Source organism: Primulina huaijiensis, chromosome 8, assembly GCF_012295235.1.
Source record: "Primulina huaijiensis isolate GDHJ02 chromosome 8, ASM1229523v2, whole genome shotgun sequence".
In the NCBI taxonomy this organism is placed as follows: Eukaryota; Viridiplantae; Streptophyta; class Magnoliopsida; order Lamiales; family Gesneriaceae; genus Primulina; species Primulina huaijiensis.
The window spans coordinates 22219313-22246340 of NC_133313.1; the positions used below are offsets into that span (position 1 = coordinate 22219313).

The window sequence follows — 27028 nt, forward strand, 5'->3', positions numbered from 1 at the left end:
TGATACTTAAAAAAAGACTAAATATTTCTCAAATTAAGTCATTAGTCCTGATTTTGGCTGACTTTCATATTAATATCAGATATATATCCAATTTGTTTTTTTTTTTTTTTTAATGTGAATGCAGGTTACGTTATCAGTACACATGATAAGGCCTTTCGTTTTGAAATTCGATTCATGCCAATAACGTCCTTTCAGGTATGGCTCTGTATGGATTTATGTAGTGACAAAAACCAAGGAGCAAAGAGATGTTAGGTTGAGTTGCATGAATCCTTGCACGTCTTTAGAAAGATGGCATCGTTCAACAGATGTTCGTTTTGTAAAATTGTGTTAGGTTATAATTTTTCATATGTTATAAAAATATATTAAGTTCCACCATATCTATTGAGTTGGGTTATTGATATCTTATCCTTTCCCTTTCACCCACAATGCCACACCCACATAAGAAAATAGAATTTTGAAGTGTTTGCCCCTTTTAATTTAATTTAATATATAAATTTATAGTGTGAACGCATAATCCCCTTGGAATCTTTCTTTCATTTTTCACTCGTAGGACCCATACTTGGTCGGCTTGGCAACTAGAATCTATCAAATAATGCAATCGTTCTGGCCCATTCCTCACGTTCTTTCTTCTTCTTCTTTTTTTTTTATGTTAAAAAAAATTCTTGATGTCCATTAAAATTGTTAAGTTGTTAAGATTGGAATTTGAAGCTAACTCAACCCCAAAATCTAGCTCAAGAGGGGAGGATTGTCCAAACTCATATATACAACTCTCAGGTATTTTATCCAACCGATGTGGGACAACTAACAAACCCCACGTCTAGGAATGAACATTGGGAGCGTGAAGTTTACAAATGATCCAACTATGGGCAGAACGAGTGGTCTAATTATGGACAGTCCAACACGTAACGATGGAACCTGAGCTCTGAAATCATGTAAAGATTGAAACTTGGATCTAACTCAACCTCTAAAACTAACTCAAGAGGGAACGGACTAAAATTCATCTTAGAATTAGCTCTAACCCAATAAGACTCTGGCCTCATTGGGGATCAAAGGCCCTACTACATAGCCCACAAGTCCGAATCCATATGTCCGCATCCATGCCTTTCTAGTAGGGTCGATCTCTTCAACGCCGTTTACTAGAGGTCCAAGCCCACTTATATGGTCGGGAAATCCGATTACTAACGCAGTTAGTGAATATGGAGATATTTTCGTTGATAAATAAGAAGTTCGATAAATACAAGATTCGATCAAATCTCATCGAGATAAAGCAATGGTCTTAACTGTCACCAAGAGTCATAGTTGTTGTAGTCACTGAGTCATATCGCATGATGTTTCTAATCTCAGGTAGAGTTCGATCCTATTTCTCACTCTTAAGTTTGCTATCCGGACTTATTTAAGCATCGGAGAGGTAACGGTGAAAAACTCTCTGAACCCTATTTTTATATGTGCAGAAAACCTAAAGCACCGATTCGATACACTCAGCTGCGAAGATTTAAAGACCCGTTTTCCGGACCGAATCCGAGATAAAAATTTTGGTATCATCAGATCTCATTTTTTTATTTTCTTTTTGAAATTCAAACTTTTGTACTTTTTTAAATACCAATTTGTAACAATTTGCAATTAAAGTTTTTCAATGTTGTATAGCTATAAAAAAAAAAAAATTTACCTACTAAAAAATTAGTTGGCTCTCAAAAAAATGAAGAAGAAGGGTTGTTGGCCGCGTATTCAGTATTCAGATTCTTTTTCTTCCTGACATCAGTTTAAAATTTTAAAATAAAAAAAATCTTGCTAAACAAATGAAAATAAATCCCTTCACGATATGCATCGAAACTTAGTAGATTAAAAAAATTATCCAGTTTAATATATTCTAATCTTTGGTTCGTTTTGCAAGAAACTGTCCTAACAAATATTGTAATGTGTGAAGATCTACACGTTCCCACAATTAAAATCATTGAAGTAATTATAATACAATGAGATTATTAATAACTCGAGAAACACAACGCGATTCGATTGATATTTGTGTAATTGTGTATAGTTGAAGGGATAACATGAGAAACTAGAAATTTCAAAGGGTTAAATGCATATTAATAATAGTTCATAGAATTTGTGCTTTATAATATTGCGTAAATCCATTAAATCTGACTCGTTAGCCGAAAATTTTGACCTTAAAATTAGAAGTTTAGGATGCACAAGCAAATGGCACGTATGCCAACGACAATTAATAAATATTGGACGATTATCTCAAGATATTTATATGGTTTTTATTAATTCAATGATGATGATGATTATTATATTAATTAAGATATTAAAAAGAATTGATATTTTATAATTGTATTTTGAAAAATTGCAAAATGTTTTGCATCATGTCTTTTTATATTTCCTCGTCTATCAGTTCCGAATTCAAAAAATTTGATTAGAAAAAAAAATATATTTATAATAATATATAAGATGTAGAACTATCATTTATTACTAAGTTTTTAAGTAGATTTGTGTTGTTTTAGGCTATAGTTCTTTTTATATTCATCTTACAAAAAATTTATTATAACAAAGACGTGTTTATTGATTGTCACATCTATATTATAATTATAAATCACGAAAATTTTTATTAAATTATCTCGATAGTTAATTTTGTAATATAAATTTCTTATCCGATTTAATCTTTGAAAAAATATTATTTTTATATTAAAAATATTAATTTTTATTATAGATATATAAATCAAATGATCTTCATAACATTGAAAACTACAATTATAAATATAATAATAATTAATATAATATATAATATAATAATAATAATAATAATACAAATATCCTACTCCTTTTTCTTGGAAGGCCCACCAAACTTTGGATTATACGTTTTAAATTTTAAATTAGATTTATTTTTTTAAAAAAAATTATGTCTCATTCTCATATTATTCAAATGGTAACCCAGTACTCAGGGTTTTAAAAAATTCTGGTGGAATAATGAATAATTATAGCTATTCAGCAGAAGTCATACAAAGGGGTCGGCAATCGGGAAAAATTCTACTGCGTTGCTTCTTTTTTTTTATTCAAATTTATTTTCTTAAATGATTTAATATAAGACAATAATATTCCACACTTTTCCAAATTAATCGCGAAAATTTTCTACATAATAAAATATTTCTTTAACAAAACATGACACATAAATTGGCATGGATAAGATCTAAAATTCATAAAAACCAAACACCTAAAGATGCTATAAACTTGGGTAAAAAATATTGCAAATACGGAAACATCTGAATAAATTCGGCTCAAAATCTATATTTGTGTACAAATAATTAAGAGCTATATACCATTTGTTCAAATAAATAAAGAGATTGAAATTATAAACTAATTGTAGAAAGAATATTTTTTTGCATATTTATTCGTGGGACGAGATAATCTTATTAATATTTACAAGAAAAGTACTATTTAAATAAAAAATAACATTTTTGATACGAGAGAATCCTCTATTCACCGCTAATATCTTTTTAATAAAATATTTTAGATATTTTATACCGGTTATTTGAATAATGACTTTTTTTCTATAGACTAATAAACAAATTATATACTTTGTTTATAATCTATAATATTTTTTTGTTAAAACCAATTATTCAACGTGTGAGATAATGCATATTTGATTAAAATGATATCATTTTTTAATTGAAATTTATATGTAAGTATTGTACACGGCAAAAAAATTCAGAATAGCTCTCGTTCAAGAAGTAATTTGTGATTTTTTTATTTTTTTGTCATGGTATCGTCATTTGACTTGTATTTTTTTCTTTCAAATTTTAGCTATTTTTCACTCAATTATTTTTGATGTCATGCCTGCAATTTTTAATATCAAACACGTATTTCGATGAAAAGAGATTAAAATTGAGAAAATATACATGGCTCAAATCGTGAAGGATGTTATTAAAAAGACAAAAACTTGTGTGAGATAGTCTCGCGGGTCGTATTTTGTGAGACAGATCTCTTATTTGGATCATCCATGAAATTTTTTTACTTTTTATACTAAGAGTATTACTTTTTATTGTGAATATCGATAAAGTTGATTCGTCTCACAGATACAGATTCGTGAGATATACTCTATTAAAAAATATAATTTCTCCACGAATTTAAACTATCCCAACTTTATCTTGAAATAAAAGAAAGGGAAACTTTTGTCGCAGCTCCGAATTTCTAGCCAAAATTTTGGAATTATTGTGATGAGTGTGCATCTGTTGTTGTTAGACAGTTGCTGACTTCTCCATTTGGCCTTTGGTCTGCCCCTTTTTACTTAGAGTGGACAGTCTCACTGATCTTAATCTTTGACACGAGTTAATCCTATTCATATTCATAATAAAAAATAATACTCTTAGCATAAAAAGTAATACTTTTTTATGGATGATCCAAATAAGATATCTGTCTCACAAATACGACTCGTGAGACCGTCTCATACAAGTTTTTGACAACTATTTATTATTATCGCCAGCTATTTTTGACCATTACCTTCTCATTTCCTTTTTCTTTTCTTTTTTCCGCTGTCAAAAATTTCAATATTAATTTTTAAAATTCAATACGTACTCTTAACCTTGACATACTGTTACAATACCAACATTTTTCTTAATTCATGTACACTTGTTATTTACTAGGAAGACATTAAAATACAGTATAAAATTAGATGAATCTGGATTAGCCTGGCATGGGTGGGTCAATTATGCTTTTTTAATTCATTAATCGGGAAAAAGATAATAAAAATAATAATAATAATATATCTTGCCTTTATAATAATTCTTGCAGCACCACCACCACTTCCATTTTATCTTCCGTAGTTCCAAGAAACTCTCAACATGGCTTCAACCGTATCTTGCCCTTTAATCGCACTATTATTGTACTTGTTTCTCGCCGGAACATGGGCTTCCGACATGTCTATCATCTCCTACGACGAGAGAACCGGCGTCAAACGCTCCGATGATGAGGTGAGGTCCATGTACGAATCCTGGATGGTCAAACACGGAAAAGCTTATAATGCTGTCGGCGAGAAGGAGAAGAGGTTCGAGATTTTTAAGGATAATCTGAGGTACATAGATGAGCAAAACGCGCTGGGAAACCGGACGTACAAGCTTGGTCTGAACCGGTTCGCGGATATCTCCAACGCTGAGTACCGGAACACATATCTCGGCACGCGAACCAGACCCGAGCGGCGGTTGGGGACCGTGAGTGAACGGTACCAGCCGAAAGTCGGTGAAGACTTGCCGGATTCCATTGACTGGAGGGAGAAAGGCGCCGTTGCTCCGATCAAAGATCAAGGCAGCTGCGGTAGCTAACTATTTTACTCCCTACTGTTTTTCCCTTGGTTTATTTTCTTTTTCCATGTTCTTCTTTATGGTTGAAGATGATAAATCACTCTCCTGGTTTATGATATTATTATTATAAACAGTCTAGCTTTTGAAAAATTTAATCTATATACACTATATCTTTTAAAAAATATAAATTTAATATCCCTAATTACATAAAGCTTGTGACTGCTCTCTTTTCATCTTTCTTGTATGATCTAGACCAGTAATTTGTAGTTTTGATAATTTTTCTTAATTGTCTTAAATCTAGATCCTGCCAAGTAAAAAAATATATATATAACAAGATATGGCTACTTTAACACCCTTGTATCTTTCGAGCTTAAAAACAGTATCTTGTAACAGAACTTGATTATAGTTCTTGAATGTAATTTAGACTATCGATCTAGACTAGACATACAGACGGAAATCACGATGGTTCATTGATGTATTTTTGAGATTAAATTAATCATTTATTGGTGGTTTGGCTCCATCAGCGGGGTTTCGTTGGAAATTACTGGCCTTGAATCTTGATGTTAAATTAATTAGTGAAGCTGTAGCTTTCAACACTTGTTCAATAACTATTTATTTAATTTTGTAAGCTGACAGATGAGAAACAAAGTGTGAAATCACTAGAATTTCAAGTTGAGCATCTCTCTACATTCATACAATCTTTATAATGTCAATCAGATGTATGGATCATCACTCTATTCTACCTCCCTTGACCAAAAACACAATATTTATGTGATTTTCTCCCCAAAAAATCGTGGTTTATGAGGAAGGCAGCCTTTTCGGCCCCATTTTCAGAAAAAAAGATACTGTGAATCATTCATTCATGTTACTCAAGAGTCATGCATGAAGTTATAATTTTTGTAGGCCTTTCTCTATCCTTTTGCTGTGTCCCATAGCCGGAAAACTTTTGGCTCCACGCCTTTAAAAGTTGTGATCTTTTAGATCTCTCAAGGACATTTATTATGCTAGAAAACGATCGTGTGCTACAAAATTCCATTACAACATATGGCCCAACTTGGAAATTTTTCTATCGTCTTTATTGTGTCATTTAATGTGCCAAAAATGATGTGTGGCTGATTGAGTTTTTTCGAATTTTGAAGGGAGTTGTTGGGCGTTCTCCACCATTGTCGGTGTGGAAGGTATAAACCAGATAGTGACTGGAGAGTTGATCTCGCTTTCGGAGCAAGAGTTGGTCGATTGTGATACGAGTTACGACCAAGGGTGCGATGGAGGTCTTATGGACTATGCCTATCAATTCATTATCAAGAATGGTGGAATTGACTCTGAGGAGGATTATCCCTACAAAGGAACGGATGGTAAATGTGATCAATACAGGGTCAGTTTTCATATCTTTATTCAAAGGAGTTTGATTTATTGACATGACCCGATTCAGGTTGTGTGTATATAAAGCTCAGCTGACAACTCTGTTTTGATAATGATTAAGCTAAGTTTCAAGAGAAGTTTGTTTAAGAATCTCATAAACCCTTTCAAAAGTTCTGCCAACTATATGGATTGATACTAAATTCATTAGCATGAACTTGATTGTTTCCTTGGAACAATTGATGTGCAGAAAAATGCCAAAGTTGTATCAATTGATAGCTACGAAGACGTGCCTACTTACAACGAGAAGGCGCTAAAGAAGGCTGTTGCAAATCAACCAGTTAGCGTTGCTATTGAGGCTGGTGGTATGGACTTCCAATTGTACGAATCAGTAAGTTTCGTCACTCTCCGACACTGAAACACCCACACCCTTCATCCTTATAGTTTTATGAGTCATCTGTCGTATTGCCTCTCGTTGCTTCTCTCAGCATGGTTCCGGAAATTTCTGCAGGGTATATTCACAGGGAAGTGTGGAGTCTCACTAGACCATGGTGTGGGAGCCGTTGGTTATGGAACTGAAAATGGTGTCGATTATTGGATAGTCAGGAACTCTTGGGGCACGAGTTGGGGGGAACAGGGCTACATAAGGATGGAACGAAATGTTGCGTCAAAATACGGTCTCTGTGGTATTGCTGTGGAGCCCTCGTACCCAACTAAGACGGGCTCAAATCCTCCCAAACCTGGCCCATCTCCCCCATCACCTACTCCGTCACCATCCGTCTGTGACGATTACTATGAATGCCCTGAAAGCACAACTTGCTGCTGCGTGTATGAGTACTACAACTACTGCTTTGCATGGGGTTGCTGCCCTCTAGAAGGTGCTACATGCTGTGAAGACCATAACAGTTGCTGCCCGAACGAATATCCTGTTTGCAATGTTCGAGCTGGAACCTGCTCAAAGGTATGCTAAAATTAACGATTTTTATTTCGTTCAATCCGCATAGTTTCTTGGTTATCGAGTGAGTTTTAAAAATGTGCGTGGTGCAGAGCAAGAACAACCCTCTCGGAGTGAAGGCGATGAAGCACATTCTTGCTAAACCGATTGGGAGTTTCACAAAGAAGGGTATGAAAAGTAGTTCTTGACCGATTCTTTGAGGCCTCGACAGGTAGATGACAGTTGAGCAGAAGTGAGATTCTGAATGGGAGAACAAAGTTATTTCTTGACGATCTCGTTGGTTTGTTGATTTTGCAAGATCTCGTCATCGACCCGTCTAGAAGGAAAAGAAAATCCGGAGTCATATACGTTGAAGGACTGAATTTGCAAACAAGAACAGATTGTTGTATTACTATATTAATCATGTACAGTTGCTCCTATCACAGCTTGAATTTACAAATTCTACTTGGTACTTTTGTTGATTTATCCTACTTTGGAACTGTTTTTTCTATTCCGGAAAACAGACTTCTTTTGGTTTAATTAACAGAATAAGAACTTCACATACACAGATAGCATTGCTGGTTAATTTAAATACAGAAATGATAAGTACATAATATCTCAGGTTTCACGCACACACACATAGCAGCAGCCCATTGGTAGGTCCCTTCTCAAAAAATACTTTGGTCCCCTTCTCTCAAAAAATACTTACCCGCATACTTCTTATCGGAATCTGTCCAACTTAATAGATAAAATTAATAATGGCAAAAATTTGTGTGAGACGGTCTCACGGGTCGTATTTGTGAGACAGATCTTTTATTTGGGTCATCTATAAAAAAGTATTACTTTTTATGCTAAGAATATTACTTTNTGTTTGACCTTCGAAAATTCTAATGATGAGTATTTATGAGTTTTTTTGTCACCTTTGAATTATTTTTATTAAAAAAAAGCACATTCTCCGTTAAAGAAAGATGAGGAAAAAAATGGGATCTTTAATATAACAAATTTTTTGAAGGAAAAATAATGATATTTCCTTTCCTACCATAATTTCCATTGACTGGAGGGAGAACGGCGCCGTTGTGCCGATAAAAATCAAGGCAGCTGCGGTATCCAACTATTCTACTCCTCTCTTTCTTTTCCACTGTTACTTTTCTATAGTCACGGATTGCAATTGGTGAAGAGTTTCTGAAACTTTTTAACTAGTATTTTTCTTAGCATGCGTGTTACTATGTAACTTCTTGTCTCCATGTAAATTAATATAGGGTGATCATGCTGAGGTTTTATTGTTTTTTTTTAAAAAAAAATTCAAAACGAATTTTCATATGTATTCGGTTAGTATTTAAAAAAAATAATCATGCCTTTACATGTAGAATTAATTTTACGATTTTGATCGGTTTCAGGTTATTGAGGTCGGTTTGCGGGTTTTTTTAATGAAAAATATTATAACAGATTCGAAAACGTAACACAAAATATAAAATATAGCTTAAATCATACAATCAAATTGAATAAAACATCAATCAAATTTCAAAACTACGTTAACAATTGAGCAGTACAACGCACTCACAACAAAAATGACATTTATATTATTTTCTCATTTTTTTACTTTCAAAATTAAAACAAAATATTTATAATAAAAAAAATAATTAATCTAATAAAAGACTAATATAAAGAATAATTAAGAAGAATATGAGTTTTCGTTGTAAGAGTGATACTTTTTAAGAGAGTTGAGAAATACTGAATGAAGAATTTTTTTAATTGAATATGTTTACAAATTATTATATTAATATGCCAAATATTATAACAAGTGATTTAAGCGGACATTTTGGTGTGATTTTTGGGGAAAAAATAACTGAACTGTGCATTGGTGTGATTATTATTTTTAATAATAGTTTTGTATAAAATAATATTATTATAACAAGTGATTTAAGCGGACATTTTGGTGTGATTATTATTTTTAATCATAGTTTTGTATAAAATATTAGGAAAAAAGCAATGCAATTCTCTCGAATGGTTAATAAACAAATTTGATCACTCCTATCCATTGGTGGATAGTGGACACATTCCATAAAGGGATTCACCGAAAAAACATGGTAAATAATGTATAATCGCATTTTTCACTCGAACCTGAATCTCTCTCACAATTGTAAGAGTACTTAAATAGAAGTCACATCAAGTTCCTACATTCCTAGTTGAAATTACCATGTTTCCCTTGTCTAAAGGTGGGCAGAAATGAGCACGTCTTTATTCTTCTGTTAAAATGGATGCGTTTGAAGTAGACAATCTAGCTCATAACATTTGATCTTGATTGCATATACTATGTAACTACAACTACTACCATCTTTATTAGGCATTATTGTGTCACTGATGAAAAATGATGCTTTAGTGATTAAAGTATTTCAAAGTTTGAAGGAAATTGCTGGGTATTCGCTGTCATTGCTGGTGTTGATGGCATGAACCAGAGTGACCGGAAATTTTATCTCACTTTGGGAGCAAGAGTTGGTGGATTGCGACAAAAAGTATGACGATGGCCGCAATGGAGGGGCACTGGATTATGCTTACGAGTTCATTGTCAAGAATGGCGGGATTGACTCTGAGGAGGATTATCCCTACAAAGCAAGGGATGGGAAAAGCGATGAGAACAGGGTTAGTTTCAATGTTTCTCTTGGTAGGGATTCAATTTTGTAAAAGCTCTTTTTCAAATTTCATAACACAAATTCTATTACACCATACAACTTTTTACACAAATTTGACTATTTCAATGAAGCAATTGATGCGTAGAAAAATGCCAAAGTTGTAAAGATTGATGGATTCAAGGGTGTGACTCCTAACAATGAGAAGGAGCCAAAGCAGGCTGTTTCAAATCAACCCGTTTGTTTCCATGGAAGCTAAAGGGAGGGACTGCCAATTCTATAAATCAGTAAGTTTTATCACTCATAAATCCTGAAATATCATTAAATTTACCCTGATATTTTATGTCCCGCTGCATTCTCGATTTATACATAGTATCAGTTAGATTGGCAAATTTTTCTCCAGGGTGTATTCAAAGGTAAGTGCGGCAACCAGCTGGACCATGGTGTGGCTATTGTAAGTTATGGCACTGAAAACGGAGTTGATTATTAGATAGTCAGGAATTCGTGTGGCTATCATTAGACTTCATTATGCAGTACGTTACACAAGAATTAAAGCAAAAAACCCCACTCATTGTAAAAAAAAATGAAAAAATACATTACACAAGAATTATTTTCTATTAGGCATAGGTGGCCATACCAATGATAAAATCGTGTTCCTAGTAAACAACATGACCTCTTTCTTGAGGAGATCAGAAAGTGGGATTATTAAGAAGAGGAAAAACTACAAATTTTGTCTGTCGCCACTGCCTAAAGAATAGTAAGGATACAACACTCTAAATCGACAAGTAAACCTAAAGATAAACCTGTCTACTCAGAGGCCCTTAATTTATTTACCTGGAATATTACGGCCTAGAAGTAATGGTCTCTTCGGCTGAAGAAGCAGCTTTCTTCCCATAGTAACGCCGCTTCCCAAATGTGAAAGGGACGTATTTATATTTGATCATATGCGTTATTTGCCTCTTCATTGTTGAGACGAATAGAATTAGCCAGTAGAAAAGCAGAATTGGCCAAAATACGGGCACATCAAAGGCACTAAAGAACGTCAGCACAAAAACAAAGCAGAAGGCCTTTGTGAGTGAATGCCTGCAATTCAGAGTTCTAAACGTAAAAACTAAGCAAAGACACATAATAAAGCACATGAAAAAATAAATCGAGTAAGAATCTCCAGTTTTACCACGCACTTGTGAAGATATTTTCCCTAAAATTTCAGCCACATTCTTACTTTACACAATTTGACATCAAATCCAGAACTCAAATGGAAGAAAGAGCACAGAAAAAAGGAATTCACTCACTCAAGGAAACTTAAACCGACTGTGTTTACTTGCTTTTATCTCCATGTACTTTTAGTTTCACAAATATGCAATGCAACAACTGCATCAGGATTTTCACAGGTAAAAATAAATCTTGAAAGATCAAAATTTTAGAGGCGAGAACACTTCAAAGCATATAATAATTATAGAGAACTCGAATGAGGGATAGCGTCCCCCTGAGCCCCCAGCTTACGCGAAGCAAGTCCATTAAGTAAGAAATTCAATTTTATTTTAAAGAATCCCAGAAACCCAAACCAAACTAAACGAAACATTATTAGTACAGCTGCTGAACATTACATGAAGTAATATTTTCATTTAAGAGGTGTCAAGATCCATGATTTGTTGGCATACCTAAACTACCGCAAAGACAGGATAGAATCCATGGAAATAATAGCTTACAATAATCTCTTTTACCCATACACAACTGGATCATAATATTTTATTAGATTCTAAAAAAGATTTCATCTAACCAGAATTTGAACTCGGGAAGACGGCGAACGAAGGGGCGGAACTCGTCGGAGCCGCGCGTGGGGAGGGTGGGCCCATCAGCTAGCTGGTGGATCTCAGGGTCCACCTGTGGCGACAAAAACGCAATTAGCAGCTGCAAGATGTAAATTCCCAGGCCGTACGTTGTGATGTAGAAACCCTGCACTATGTAGATGCGCAGCGCGTACAGGGAAGCAATAACCGACAGGAAGATCCAACGGTGCAGCACGAACGGAGTCGATTTGTCCAACAAATGCTGGTACCGCTGCCACACAGTGTGGCTGAATTGCGTCACGACAGACGCGGTGGGATTGTCGCCAGCGATGCCTGCTCCGCCACCCATATTCATTGTATTTTGGCGTTGAAAAAAGAGAGATTAGAGAGGAATAAAACTGTAAACGCCGATTCTTTCGGTTTTCTAAACAGTACAACCGACGGTCTAGATTTGATTGAGTGGCAGTGTGATAGTGGGGTCGGGTTTGACAGATACTTAATGGGCCAAAAAACAAATTGACCCGCCAGATATTCAGTTTTCCCGAATTAGAATCATAACAACAAATATTATCAAAATATATAAATTTATTGCTAAATAATAATTTAACAATTCCTGTAAAAAGAAAAAAAAAAACAATTGTTTATTGGCCAAAACATTCTTATATTTTGAAGAAAAAAAAATCGTAATCGAATAAATTATTATTTAAAGTAAGAAATTTTATTATCATTATATACTTTTTCCGAAACGATATATTTTCCATACCCGTAGGCAATCATGGTTATTGCCAACGTCGAGTTTAATTCAAAAGTCTTGTTAGCACATGCCAAGGAACAAGTTGGCCGCAAAATAATATTGTTTTCGAATTTGGACCATCCAGTCGTTGACTTACTATGTTATTAACATTATCGTGGATCTACATTTTTCAAAGTCAGCTCTCCATTGCCTAGTCTCCGCCCTGTTTCGCTATATAGAGTTTGATCGTTTCAGAACAATCCAAATTGATAGCAATGGTTGGAGCACCCGCTTCTTACTCTGGAAATCAACCCCAGCCCCCTGCTGCTGCAACCTCAGGTATGATTCAACATAATAATCTTTTCTTTGTTCAAGAATTCGAGTTGGATCTGTTTGTCTTATGCTAGATTTAGCGTTCTACCGATATTCTACACATACAAATTTTGTGATTTAGGTACCAACGGCATGGAATCGAAATATGCTCTGCCACCAGCTCAGCTCTACGCAACGCCAAATGCACCCATTTCGACTCTCTTGCCATACAACGGGATGAATCCACAAGGCCAAGCACCACCAACGCAGCCCCCTGTATCTGCCCCTGCTGGGGCTTACCCTACGCCATATCCAAATCCAGCACAACCTCTAAACACTAACTACTCGTATCCCACTCCTAATCCACCAACATCCACCCCTTTCCCTGTCAGCTCAGCCACTGCACCACCACCTTTTCCTCCTTTCTCCACCAACCCTCCGCCGCCCAATCCTTATCAACCATCTCTAACGGTCCCTTCGCCTTACCCTGCCAATCCATCCAATACAACAGCTGCTTCTCCCCCTTACTCATCTTCCCCAGCGGCATTTCCTACTTACCCGGTAAACCCTGAGCAAACTCCTCCATCTGCCTATTCTTCCACAGGATATCCTCCACAGCCTAGTAGCCTTCAGCCTCCAGGTGCATATCCTCCAGGTATATGGGCAACACCACAACTATATTTCATGTATTAGTTGTATCCGTCAAGGATTACGAAAAAGAAATTTAAAAATCCATTTATCTTGAATAATTTGTACAGTGTCAACAATTAAGGCTCTTGGGGCAGAGTCCTGTTTTCGTGAATATGTAACACAAAATATTCATAAATCTGAATTTTTTAAATAAATAAAAAAAACAAATAGAGGGGACCTAACCCTCTCGTTTCGCTACTATTTGGCAACCAAGAAACAAACCAAATATATGACAGGGGAGGCGATTCCACTATTTAATTTATTGTGAACATGAAATTTTATTTAAAATAACTTATAAATTTTGAAATTTGTTAAGAGTACTATAAACTTTGAACTTGAGGAAGCTAATGACAATCTTATGCTTGTTCTGTCTTGCAGGTCAATATCAACCCCAAGGGAATCAAACAATCCAAGCACCATATCCCACAGGTACCAACCCAACCAGTCAGTACCCACCTCAGGCAAATCCAACAAGCCAACCACCGTATTTCATGGGTGTCAATCCAATGCAACCACCCAACGCTGGTCACTACCCACCTCCACCACCAGCTGGCGGAGTCTACCCACCACCCCAATATTAATCAGGATCATATGAATTATGATTTTCAATCTACACACACTGAGATAACTCACGTTATATCGATTTGTATCCAATATTTTTATTTGAGCAAGTTCTTATTTGACATTTCAAGGTTTTCAATATGAGCAAACTTTTTGTTCGGTTTTATTAAGCTTTCAAATATATGAATCATACAAGGGTTTTTTGTCGGTTTAAATATTCTTAGTCATCCAACAAAGTGATAGACCTTATCTGGATTCACATACAATGTGGTATGAGTGGTGGTGAATATAATTGTTTCAGAGCTTCGGCTTACTTGACAATATATATAGAGATATATAGACAAACACATAATGTGTTGATATTTGATAATATAACTGGTGTGCACGATTAAGAGCATATGTTTAATCGTTTTAAAAAAGAGTAATGTCTGATAGTCCCATATAGGATCAAAACCTAAGATTATCCATCTTTTTAAATTATCTATCTCCGTCCCCATGAAATTATAGAAAGTTGAGGTCGTCACATTTGGATATGCGTTCGGACTATTAGTTCCAATTCTAAACCATCAAAGTTCAGAACTTCAAATTGATTTATTTTTAATTTCTTTAATAAAAAAGAAAATATATGATAGTCAACATTCATAAGAGAATGTTATTACATTCTAAAAGATAACCTTTTAGATCTGAGTTTCTGAATATTTTTTTATCCGTCCTTATCTTTTAGTTGATGAGGATCAAGGTTTTAGTTCTTGATCCATACCAGGGGTTTACTAATTTATTGTTGAAGAAAGCATAGATCTTTGAAGAGGAATTTTAATATATGGTTTGAATTATCTCTAGGAATGAGCAGTTGTTATTATTATTGAGCTATCAGATACTTATGCACCAGGTAGTATACAGTTGTGTTACTCAGATTATACGAAATTTGAATAGGAATGAACAATCATAACTAAAACAACTGAGATGATAGGATATCACTCGTTTACCTTGATAATCAGAATTTCGAAATGGATGGAACAACTAATAATCAAGTACATATTCAGCAAGCAGATATAAAACTACTGACCAGAAACTCCCATACAGGTAGAAATTGAATAATGGAATTTAAGACCTAATATGCTGCGTAGGGTTGAATGATAACAAGAGTTCATAGTTTTTCTACCACAAATGCTACCTAAGAACCAATATCACTAGTTACCATATATATCAAGATTCAATAAACATTTAATTAGCTTAACTCTGAATTGTGGAGATCACAGAATGGAATTTAACATCAAACTGAATACATACACTGAACTACAATGCAAACTAACCGGACCAATAGCTTTAGTTCCCGACAGCTACTCTACCCGAGTTCCTTCCAATATTATTCCGGCCCCGGCCACCAAAGCTTGACCATCTCCTGAGTGTGCAAGCCACCAAGCTCCTCCCAGGAAAAGCACCTAACCTCATCTTAAAGGACATGGATCTCCCGGTACTACTAGATGCAATGTTGACATCCCTATTTCCTCCATCTATTGGAGGAATATCAGCACCGCCAATTTCTTGCTCGCTGCCACCGGCTTCAGGCAATTCAGGCTCGATGGTATCCAAGTTCACTGCAAGTGAACCTCTACTGGCTCGCAACCAATCTGCTCCCTCAGAGGTCACCCCTCTGCACTTCTTAACCTTCACCTTTACAAGGTTAGGGCATCCACCAGCAAGTGCTTCCATGCCATGATCTGAGACAGGACAGCTCTTGATGCACAACTTCTTCAAGGCAATACATTTTTCAGCAATGCAATAAATCTCAGCATCTCCAACGGTTTCGCTCCCACAAAGCGCTAATCGTTCCAGATTCTGGCAATTTGTAGCCAACTTTGCTAAACTCAAATGTGTAGGATTCACACCGATCAAAACCAGCTCCAGCAGATTCGGGCAGTGAGTAGCCACTGCAATCAATCCATCATCACCTATTCTATTCGTTTTCCATCCATCGATGTGGAGCTTCCGAAGCAACTTACATTTTTCAGCAATGCTCACAAGTCCAAAATTAGTACACTCCGGGGTTTTCACCAAATGCAATACTTCGAGATTCACACAATTCGATATAGCGGAAAGGCCAATATCACTTACCTGAAGCCTCTCCAGATGAAGCTCTACAAGCCCAATTATCCTATCCGCAATGATTTCAAACACCTTATCCCAATCTCCGGAACACCTAAACAACTTCAAACTCCTCAAATTTTTTGCACCGACGATCAACTGCCCGAAACACTGCCCATTGTAAAGATCCTTCAAACAAATAACTCTCAAAGATGCAGAAGCTTTTCCCGGCCGAATGGGCTCGGCTGCAGCCCCATCAGTAATACCACGCAACCGCTTCACTGACAATTCCTCAAGAAGCCCACAATTTTCAAGCAAAGCATTCATTCCTTTTGCCCCGAAACTGCAAGACCCACAAGAGAATTTCTGCAAATTCTTACAGTTCTCAGCGAAAGTGGCCATCCCATCGTCAGTGAGCTCGCGGCAGGCGCGAAGCTTCAATCTTGTGAGGTTCGTGCACTTTAGGGATATTTGAATCAACACATCGTCGCCAATGCTGACAGATCTGCGATCACATTTTAGAGCAAGCTTAGTGACAGCATCGAAACGAAGGAACAACCGAGGGATAGAATTAGTAAGCTCGGACTGGGCATTGAGCGACAGACGGTGGCGACTCTGCCCCTCGATTCTCAGCCAGCGGCGACACACAAGAGACGAGCGCTTCCGGTCACCGGAAGAAAGTGACTGGAAAATATACGCCAAGCACTCTTCAGGGAGATCCAACGTGTAGTCGTTTCCATTGATGACGTTATCTTGGAGGGTAGTGGCTGAATCAGGGTCCTCGGCAGCCTGCATCGCCACCACCGAGGAGGAGATCATAGCCGCGGCGGGCTTGGAAGATCTGGACTTGGAGGTGGAACCTGATTGGCCCATCTGCGAACGAGGTGTACTCCTACGATTCCACCTTCTCGGGAGCTTTTCACCAATGCACAGAAGCAGATTATTATTATTTCGAAAATACAGCAGCTGATTTGTTTATCTTCTTCTCTTGAATCTTTACCTGTATTCCTGTACAAGAAATGTGACTTTACTATGATTTGTAGAAAAGGGTTTTCTTTTGGATTATCTTTACATTAATTATAAGACAAGATAATCAGCTCTGATTTGGTATTTCGGCTTTGAAAATGTGCCCGGAATTCTGTGAAATGACAGAACATAATTTGAATTGATAGCATTACTTTTTTTTACCATGTATAGAAGGCCCAATAATATTGAATTTATTATCAATAAATTTCTTTTTTTTATTTAATTTTGTTTGAATTATGTCACATTAAGTAGCTAGTTGTTAATCCGAAAATAAAATAGAAAATTCCCTGAGAAATTAACTAAATCATCAAAATCGGGAGAAATTAAAACTAGGAAGATGTTAGTTTTTAATTGCAATAATGGTACGAGTTATTAGGCACATTTTCTTCCTATCTTTCTACAGATTTCTCTTGTATTGTGAATTTGACACGTATGAATTAATCCCCTTACTTTGGAATAAACGTCAAAGCTATCTTTAGATATTACGTAGACCAGATTGATTTGACTATATTAAGTAACTAGTTAATAAAGTAATAATGAATCTAATTGAATGTAGAAATTAGAGGTTTGAGTGGACACGTTCACGTATCAACACCAAAATTAGTAGTAAGAGCACGTGTAGCCAAAACATGAACTATCTCGTTTCCAAACGTAATTGGGATGATAGGCCATGACAGTCACCTAGCAAAATGTAAATAGTTCAATTCTTCTTTGTTTTTGTATTTATCAGCGTAATTTGCATATTACTATATTAGTCTTTTGGATTTACTCAGAGAAAGTTTTCATTGTTAAAAAAAAAACGTGAACTACTCCATTCAGAACGTGGACGATGTCTGCTTCATTAAACGTTTAGCGAGACATGGTGACGGTATACATATAGGTTGATATAAATTCAATAATTTTGCAGATTTTCTTCTCCCATTGATTAATCTGGTCAACACGTTTTAACATGGGACCATACATTCTTGTCGCCAGAAATGCTTTTTAAATCACTTATAAATTTGTATTTTGAATTTTGAGTCCATGAAAGTTTACCAGCATTCTGGACTTGCACAAGGCCCACTGTTAACCTACACCCGAAAGCAATTTGAAATATAAGCCCAAACCAAAAGGGCTGTAAGATCAATTTCGACTTAGGTTGTCCCAATATTGATCGAAATGGACACAAAAATGCAAGATTTCATGACAAATGTATATATGTAACTTTATGCATGGTTCTCTATTTTAGGGAATTATTATCGTAAGGATCTACGTTCATCTTCATATACGTAACAAATCATGGATATCGCATTATTAAGCATAAATGTGCCTTGAGGCTATGCAAACTCAATCTCCATGCATACGTACGCCATCAAATATAAAATAAGCTGTTTCAGCTATTTAACAAATACGCACAGCCAATCAATAAATCACTTGCTCAACTATGTAAGCTCCTTCAATGATGAATATGAAATAATGCCATTTCCTAGCTCTGTAAAATACTTAATAATGCCATTTCTTCTAGCTCTGTAGAATACTTGGTACGAATGCACGATCCACTCTTCTTACAAGTCCTGGTCCTTAAAACTCATGTCGGAAAGTGGGGTTGTAACGAAAAACAAAATATCCATAAATATAAGATTCTTAAATCCGATGCCTCAATAATAATAAATAAATAAATAAAAACTCCTCAGAAATTAAAAGGACCAGTTTAAATGATGCTGGTCCTACTCCTCGAACTCACACTCGTAGTGAAATAACAACAGCTAGCTATTGGCAGAATTATGGTGTCACATTTGACTGCTTTGCATGCAGTGCTTGTCTCCAATTATGAAACCCCTTTTCGTTTATAACGCCACACATATATATNGAAAAAATAAATGACACGCATTTACTTGGTTCGGATTGAGATCAATCCTACATCCAAGGTTCTGGGAACACCCCAATGAAATCCACTAAGATGAACAAAATACAAGCGATTACAACCCTCACATAATCACACCACCACCGAGTTCTCACAATACAAATCTATATTTTTATATCAGACTTGTATATCACTATCGGTTTTTCCTTTCTATTGAGCAATTCTAAACGCAAGAATTATATGAAGGAAGGATGAATATCAAAGTGTGCTGTATTCAGAGAATATCGCTTGAAGTGACCGAGGGAAGAAGAAGAAGCCCCTTTTATATCTGTTATATCGGTTAGCAACCCTTCAACCAACTCATACCCAATTTAATCCGTTGACTTCAAGGCTATTAAGTCACAGCCGTTGGATGCACATCATTTAGCCATAAATAGTCTCAGCCATCTGATTAATATAATGAGTCAAATAAATCTTCACAATTCTCCACCTATTTGGCTCATTTCAGTGGTTCCAAAAGCATGTTCCCAGGTTCAAGACCCGACAGTCATTCCTCCATGTTGAGCAGGCGCAATGCATCCTTAAGTTTATTGACTGGGATAACTTTTGTTAACATATCCGCAGGGTTAACCTTTGTGTTGATCTTCTTGATACTTACTAGTTCCCTTGATATGATTTCCCTCACAAAGTGTAGTCTCACATCAATGTGCTAAGTCCTTTCATGAAATACCGTATTCTTAGAAAGATGGATCGCACTTTGTGAATCACAAAAAACCGTAGCAGAGTTCTGTTCATATCCTAATTCATTAACAAAGCCTTTAATCCACAAGGCTTCTTTTACAGCTTCCGTGAGTGAGATATATTCCGCTTCGGTTGTTGACAAGGCTATTACATGCTGTAAGCTTGATTTCCAGCTTACAACATTTCCTCCAATCGTAAAAACATACCCGGACAGGGACCTTCTTTTATCAAGATCAGCAGCATAATCAGAGTCACAATATCCTATGACTTCACAGGTTGATTGTTGAGATCTAGAGTAAACCAATTTCAACTTCTTGGTCTCTTTTAAATATCTCAACAACCACTTCACCGCCTGCCAATGTTCCCTACTCGGCTTGCTCATAAACCTGCTAATTAAACCCAATCCATATGCGATGTCTGGTCTGGTTGATACCATAGAGAACATAATGCTTCCTACAGCATTTGAGTATGGTACATCCTTCATGTGAGCATATTCTAATTCAGTGTCTTCCTCCTTGACAGCTTTTAGCTTGAAGTGTGCACCAATAGGAGTGCTAACACTCTTAGCGTCTTTCATACCGAAGATATCCAATAACTTGCTGATATATCCTTCTTGAGATAAGCACAGGATTCTTAGAGGTCTGTTCCTGATAATATCCATACCTAAAATGCGCTTGGCTGGCCCAAGATCCTTCATCTTGAATTCAGAATTGAGTAGGTCCTTTAACCTCTGTATTTGCTTCAAGTCCTTACAGGCAATAAGCATGTCATCTACGTAGATCAGTAGATATATGTATGACTTATTCTGAAATCTGGAGTAGTAAACACAACTATCATATTTTGATCTCTTGAAACCTTGTTTCTGTATAAAATCATCGAACCGCTTATACCATTGCCGAGGAGATTGCTTGAGTCCATAAAGTGACTTCTGTAATAAGCAGACCTTTCCAGCCTCAGCTTGTTGTACAAAGCCCTCGGGTTGTGTCATTAAGATCTCCTCTTCTAATTTGCCATGCAAGAAGGCGGTCTTGACATCCAATTGCTCTAATTCCAAGTCAAACGTGGCAGTGATTGACAGTAAGATTCTGATTGAGATGTGTTTCACTACAGGGGAGAAAACTTCGTGATAGTCCACGCCTTCGACTTGGGAGAATCCTTTTGCCACTAATCTAGCCTTAAATCTGGCTGCTTCTACCCCTGGAATCCCTGGTTTTCTTTTGAATAGCCACTTACAGCCAATGACCCTTTTTCCTATTGGTCTATCAACAAGGATCCAGGTGCGATTTTTATCCAATGACTCGATCTCCTCATTCATGGCTCTCTTCCACTTTGGCCAATCCTTGCTTAATTTTGCTTCGTTATAGCTAGTTGGTTCCTCAAGTTCAAGTAAATCAGCCACATTCAAGGCAAATGCAATGAAGTCTGCATTTGCAAACCTTAGTGGTACTCTTATCTGTCTTCTAATTCGGTCTCTTGACAGAACATAGCCATCTAGTCCTTGAGTATTATCACTATCACTCTGAGCTTCCTCATCACCCTGAACTTCTTGGTCATTGATGTGAGGATCTGTTTGAACTTGACTCTGACATATATCATGGATGTTTTTAGGCCGAGAATCAATACTTCCACCAGAATCTTGGCTACCTGCAAGTTCTGCTTGAGAGTTTCCATCCAAGTTTTGAGAGTTCACCTGGTTTTGAAAGTCTTGCTCAGCTTGTTTAGAGCTGGCATTTTCTGGAATGCTCATATTAGTTTTATAAAACTCATTTTCATTAAAAATTACATCTCTGCTAATCACACATTTATGTTCATCTAATAGCCATACCTTGTAACCTTTAACTCCACTAGGGTATCCAAGAAAAATTCCTTTTTTAGCTCTTGGATTTAGTTTACCTTGGTTAACATGAACATATACTACGCAGCCAAAGGTTCTAATGTGTTCATACTCAGGTTTTACAGTGGACCATTTCATCTCGGGAACAAGGAACTCTATGGCAGAAGATGGAGACCTATTTATTAGGTAGCAAGCTGTTGAAGCAGCTTCGGCCCAAAACTTATTTGGTAAACCACTTTCATTTAACATGCATCTTACTTTGTCCATGATAGTTCTATTCATGCGTTCTGCCACACCATTTTGTTGTGGCGTGTATGTACATGTTCTATGTCTAACAATTCCAGATTTTGCACACAAATTATCAAACTGTTGATTACAGAATTCTAAACCATTATCAGTTCTTAGTCTCTTTATTTTATTCCCTATTTGATTTTCAATCAAGGTTTTCCATTCAACAAATTTGTTAAACGCTTCAGCCTTTGTTTTCAGAAAATAAATCCACACTTTTCTAGAATAATCATCAATTAAAGAAATAAAATACTGAGATTCAGAGAGTGAGGGTGGTACCTTAGATGAGCCCCATAGATCAGAGTGGATGTAGTCAAGAGTTGATTTCGTATTGTGAGTTGCAGTGTTAAATTTCAGCCTATGAGCCTTTCCTAGCGCGCAGCTCTCACAAAATTCCAAATTACTGATCTGCCTTGGATTCAAAAAACCTTGTTTACTCAGTTCATGAAGTCCTTTTAGACTCATATGCCCGAGTCTCTTGTGCCACAAGGCTGTTAAATCCTTGGCAGGTGCTATGACATTTGTTTCTGAAGTGATGGTGTTTCCTTGCAAAACATACAGTCCTTGTTTCAGGATTCCTTTCATGATTACCAGGGATCCTTTTGCAACTGTCAGTACGCCATCTTGAGCCTTGTAACTAAAGCCCTTTTGATCCAGTGTGCCTAAAGAGATTAGGTTCCTCTTTAGGTCAGGAATGAATCGAACTTCAGTGATTACTTTCACTGATCCATCCCACATTTTAAGCTTCACTGAGCCAACACCATGAACTTTGCATGACTGATTGTTTCCCATTAGCACTTGTCCAGAATCTAATTCCTCGAAGTCAAAGAACCAATCTCTTCTGGGAGACATGTGATAGGTGCACCCTGAATCCATGATCCATTGTTCTTTTGGATCATCAGTCGATATGGTTAGAACCTCAGCATCTTGATATCCTTGGAGTACATTTACTTCTTCAGTTCCTGGACTTAGATCAGTCCTTTGATTGGCCTTTCTTTGAGGGCAATTTCTCCTGAAATGACCTTCTTTCTTACAGGTCCAGCAGGTCCTCTTGGTTCTTGATCTCGATCTGGTTTGAGGTCTTTGTTTGTTCCCATAGCTTCTTCTTTCAACTAATCTGCCTCTTACATTTAAGCCTTCACCAGGTGATTTGTATTGTTTTCCTGCAGCCCTGAGATCCAACTCCTTTGAGTAGGCAGCACCTGTGACTTCTTCAAGAGTGAGAGTATCTCTTCCATACTTCAGAGTATCTCTCAATTGATCGTACTGCTTCGGCAAGGAGTTTAACAAGAAAATGGCCTGATCTTCTTCATCAATCGTTACTTCTATGTTTTCAAGATCAGAGAGTAACTTTGTGAATTCATCGATGTTTTCATCTATGGACTTATTCTCTTCCATCTTGAATCCATAGAATCGTTGTTTCAGATATATTCTGTTGGGAAGTGCTTTTGTCATATATAGTTGCTCCAGTTTGGTCCACATCTCACAAGCAGACTTTTCTTTCACCACTTTTCTGAGAATTTGATCGCTCAGGCTTAGAACAATTGTATTTCTTGCTTTCTTGAGGATCTCGGCTTTGTTTTGTATTGTGTCGGACATTTTCGATTCACCATTTAGGGCCTCATCCAGCCCTAAGTTTCCCAGGTGTGCAATCATTTTCTCCCTCCACAAGTTAAAGTCGTTCCTGCCATCGAATTTCTCCACCTCGAATCTTGATGTTGACATATTGAAGATTTGCCCCTGGCCAGTAGACTATCCACAAGAAATCAACACAAAGCTTCGATCGAGCAGTCAATTCAGCAGCTTCCTCTTTCAGTCAAGATCCAACAGTAGGACAATGAACCTGGCTCTGATACCAGTTTGTTGAGATCGAATGAAACACTCACGCAAGATCAGGGAAAGAAATTGGAGAAAAAATAAATGACACGCATTTACTTGGTTCGGATTGAGATCAATCCTACATCCAAGGTTCTGGGAACACCCCAATGAAATCCACTAATATGAACAAAATACAAGCGATTACAACCCTCACAGAATCACACCACCACCGAGTTCTCACAATACAAATCTATATTTTTATATCAGACTTGTATATCACTATCGGTTTTTCCTTTCTATTGAGCAATTCTAAACGCAAGAATTATATGAAGGAAGGATGAATATCAAAGTGTGCTGTATTCAGAGAATATCGCTTGAAGTGGCCGAGGGAAGAAGAAGAAGCCCCTTTTATATCTGTTATATCGGTTAGCAACCCTTCAACCAACTCATACCCAATTTAATCCATTGACTTCAAGGCTATTAAGTCACAGCCGTTGGATGCACATCATTTAGCCATAAATAGTCTCAGCCATCTGATTAATATAATGAGTCAAATAAATCTTCACATCATTCATGAGTTTCAGAAAATAACTTTGTATTTTTCACATTTTGAAGCCTTGTAGATTCAATCAAGATAAGTGAGAAGTGCAATGGTATCAATGAAAATTATCGTACTTGATGCGATCAGGGTGAAATGGATGAGCCGGGTCGGGTGGCCAACCGGATCTGCTATCAAGATAATGAAGGGAATAAAAGCAGTGTGAGATATGACTTTCCCTATGATCTGCAGACAAGGAGATGAACCCGTGAATGGGCGTCGGAGGGGTGTCCGGCGTGGCCACTCCGATGCTTAAGTCAGTGAATGACTCAACAAAAGACCAATGTAACCAAGTGATGGTTGTGATATTGGTGTAAGAGTGTAGACAATAAAAATGAATGAATGATTAATGCAAAGAGAGCACCTGGTATTTATAATAGGAGAAGTAATTATGATCTCGTTCTTCGTGCTACCTACTAATTATAGTAGGGCGGCTGATTGTTCCCTATATCCTGACATGTCAAATCTCATACTAGTCACATCCCGTCTGTCTGATTTTGTCAACCACCTAATATCATAGATAGGACGGCCGCCTACACCCTACCCTACTGGCGTACTTGAGTGTGGTGCTCATATCGAGGTGGTCTGGTAGAAAATCTCCCGGAAGCTTGTACGAGAGCTCGGGCATCCAATAGCCCGGGGAGAAGACGTCCCGGACGTTCAACTGCTCGGCCTCTAGTGATCTTTTTCGTAGATTCTCTCCAACTTGAGCTATCCATCCAGTGTCCCGGGTCGTCCGTGACCCAGGCACAATCCATACCCCTGACCCGAGCACAACCCCTGACCCGAGCTATCCAGGGGTATCAGTACTTTTACTTCTTTTTAAATTTTTGTTGGGGTCTTAATTTCGGAAGCTCAATTTCCGCCAAGTATAGACCGTCGATTTTGAGTTTAGGAACGAATAAATTAATTTTGGGAGAGATTATTTAACAATATAATGAGTTCCATCGATATCTACTTCACATTAGTTTGATCATGTTATTGGCTATAAAACTTCATTTTCAGTATTATATATTTGTTTTTTGCTATTTATGTTTTAAAATTTTAGTTTTAGTCATCTATATTTTATTTAATTTTTATAATTTAGTCATTTTCTCAAAATAAAAATTCAAGAAAAAATCCCACATTTTAAACCAGATTTTTTTAAAAAAAACATTGAACTTACTGCTATACAACGATATAAGTGGTTGGTAAATGTATGCTAGGTCTTGGCGTCTTGCCTCACACGAACGCCAATAAAACAAGCTATTTTTTCATCGCTTGATTAAAAGGGTGAAATAATAATAATGGTGGAAAAGACATTAAAGCTGCGGGTCAAGGGTAATAAAGGGGTGGGTGGAAGACAAGTTGTGAAATAGGATTATGATTACATTTTCATTATGTTCGTGTTCGAGTGGGCAAGATTAACATTAATTTTCTCATTAATACGAAAGCAAGGTCTTATAACTTTCTTACAAAATGGAGCCAAATGTTCTATTAAATTAGGAATTTGGAGGGTTAAATTAATATTAATAATTAATAATCATTAAAATGGTCCCATGAGCAGCTTGGTACGGTACACGGACGGTGATTGAATATCGGATAGACTAATTGTAAACGAATATTATAATGGTGATTTTCAATGAAGAGTTAGGGCCATCTGCCTACCGATTTGATTATAGTATAGGGAGAAAGAAACCGAAAGTGCATTGGCAACTTGCCCATGTTGACCAACCACACTTTCATGCTAATTTAATGATCAGAACTAATATAATTTGTCAAAAGATTTATATGGTCTATGAATAAACTGTTTAAACAGTAATCCAAGAACAAAGAATATTAATGGAAGTTGTCTAATTTACTTGGAAAATATCAATTTCATGTGGATATATATGGTGATTCCCAAAACTTCACACAGGATAATTTACCATCTAAAGAAATAAAGCATGTCCAACGTCAGTAAATGATTTTAGCTTTACTTTTTTTGGTAGTAGACAAAAACGTATGCGATTCCAGACAATACACATTTGTTCGAAATTTTAAGGAAGCTAATGATTACCATACATACAAACATGATTGTGAAACATTTAAATTTTGAAACAAAATTTGCAAGTGATTAATGCGATGCAGCTGCTCCACCGCGACTGGTATTATATTGACATTAATGATTTAGTTCTAAAAATATATATTTACTAGAAGAAAATTAAGTCTCACATTAAAAAATCTATATATAAACACCACAATTTCAAGTTATGTATTAATTACTCAACACATGACACATGTGTTTAATGTATGGACGAATGAATTCGATTTGTCACTCAGCAGACGTGTCATGTATTAAGTGGATGATTTAACCATCAAAAAAGACAATAAACCGAGATGTAAAAGAAATGAGATTGTATATATTTCATACAAAATTATGCATCACACTCAGAGCATGACGTTAAGCTACAAATTTAGTCGATCGTAAAGTAAACGGCCAATCCAAGCAGGGGAGATGCAAGATTTGTAAACTGGCG

The 27028-nt window shown here is 36.4% G+C and overlaps 4 protein-coding genes and 1 pseudogene across 4 annotated transcripts; 3 read left to right on the top strand and 2 right to left on the bottom strand.

Moving 5' to 3' along the window:
* Positions 1-4798: 4798 nt before the first annotated feature.
* On the top strand, positions 4799-8070 carry LOC140982223 (low-temperature-induced cysteine proteinase-like). The gene is made up of 5 exons (XM_073448649.1): positions 4799-5304; positions 6431-6666; positions 6901-7041; positions 7162-7611; positions 7698-8070. The coding sequence occupies exons 1-5, from the start codon at positions 4836-4838 to the stop codon at positions 7791-7793; spliced, it is 1392 nt and encodes a 463-aa protein (XP_073304750.1). The 5' UTR covers positions 4799-4835; the 3' UTR covers positions 7794-8070.
* A 1711-nt stretch (positions 8071-9781) lies between these two features.
* Positions 9782-10731, top strand: LOC140982178 (low-temperature-induced cysteine proteinase-like; annotated as a pseudogene).
* A 76-nt stretch (positions 10732-10807) lies between these two features.
* On the bottom strand, positions 10808-12434 carry LOC140982224 (protein RER1A-like). Its single transcript, XM_073448650.1, has 2 exons — positions 11992-12434; positions 10808-11294 (listed from the first exon to the last, which is right to left on the bottom strand). The coding sequence occupies exons 1-2, from the start codon at positions 12354-12356 to the stop codon at positions 11054-11056; spliced, it is 606 nt and encodes a 201-aa protein (XP_073304751.1). The 5' UTR covers positions 12357-12434; the 3' UTR covers positions 10808-11053.
* A 484-nt stretch (positions 12435-12918) lies between these two features.
* LOC140982958 (uncharacterized) lies at positions 12919-14463 on the top strand. Its single transcript, XM_073449754.1, has 3 exons — positions 12919-13073; positions 13189-13701; positions 14115-14463. The coding sequence occupies exons 1-3, from the start codon at positions 13010-13012 to the stop codon at positions 14315-14317; spliced, it is 780 nt and encodes a 259-aa protein (XP_073305855.1). The 5' UTR covers positions 12919-13009; the 3' UTR covers positions 14318-14463.
* A 780-nt stretch (positions 14464-15243) lies between these two features.
* Positions 15244-17514, bottom strand: LOC140982957 (F-box protein At1g47056-like). The gene has a single exon (XM_073449752.1). It carries the CDS (start codon positions 17253-17255, stop codon positions 15624-15626), a length of 1632 nt encoding a protein of 543 aa, XP_073305853.1. The 5' UTR covers positions 17256-17514; the 3' UTR covers positions 15244-15623.
* Positions 17515-27028: the final 9514 nt, after the last annotated feature.

Excerpts from the sequence above, each read along its gene's own strand:
- LOC140982223 (XM_073448649.1), top strand. The coding sequence starts at position 4,836 with ATGGCTTCAACCGTATCTTGCCCTTTAATCGCACTATTATTGTACTTG. Across the intron at positions 6,667-6,900 it reads GTAAATGTGATCAATACAGG|AAAAATGCCAAAGTTGTATC; the intron begins GTCAGTTTTCAT and ends ATTGATGTGCAG. Across the intron at positions 7,612-7,697 it reads GAGCTGGAACCTGCTCAAAG|AGCAAGAACAACCCTCTCGG; the intron begins GTATGCTAAAAT and ends TGCGTGGTGCAG.
- LOC140982224 (XM_073448650.1), bottom strand. The coding sequence starts at position 12,356 with ATGAATATGGGTGGCGGAGCAGGCATCGCTGGCGACAATCCCACCGCG. Across the intron at positions 11,295-11,991 it reads CTTCCCGAGTTCAAATTCTG|GCATTCACTCACAAAGGCCT; the intron begins GTTAGATGAAAT and ends TCTGAATTGCAG.
- LOC140982958 (XM_073449754.1), top strand. The coding sequence starts at position 13,010 with ATGGTTGGAGCACCCGCTTCTTACTCTGGAAATCAACCCCAGCCCCCT. Across the intron at positions 13,074-13,188 it reads CCCTGCTGCTGCAACCTCAG|GTACCAACGGCATGGAATCG; the intron begins GTATGATTCAAC and ends TTTGTGATTTAG. Across the intron at positions 13,702-14,114 it reads TCCAGGTGCATATCCTCCAG|GTCAATATCAACCCCAAGGG; the intron begins GTATATGGGCAA and ends TCTGTCTTGCAG.
- LOC140982957 (XM_073449752.1), bottom strand. The coding sequence starts at position 17,255 with ATGGGCCAATCAGGTTCCACCTCCAAGTCCAGATCTTCCAAGCCCGCC.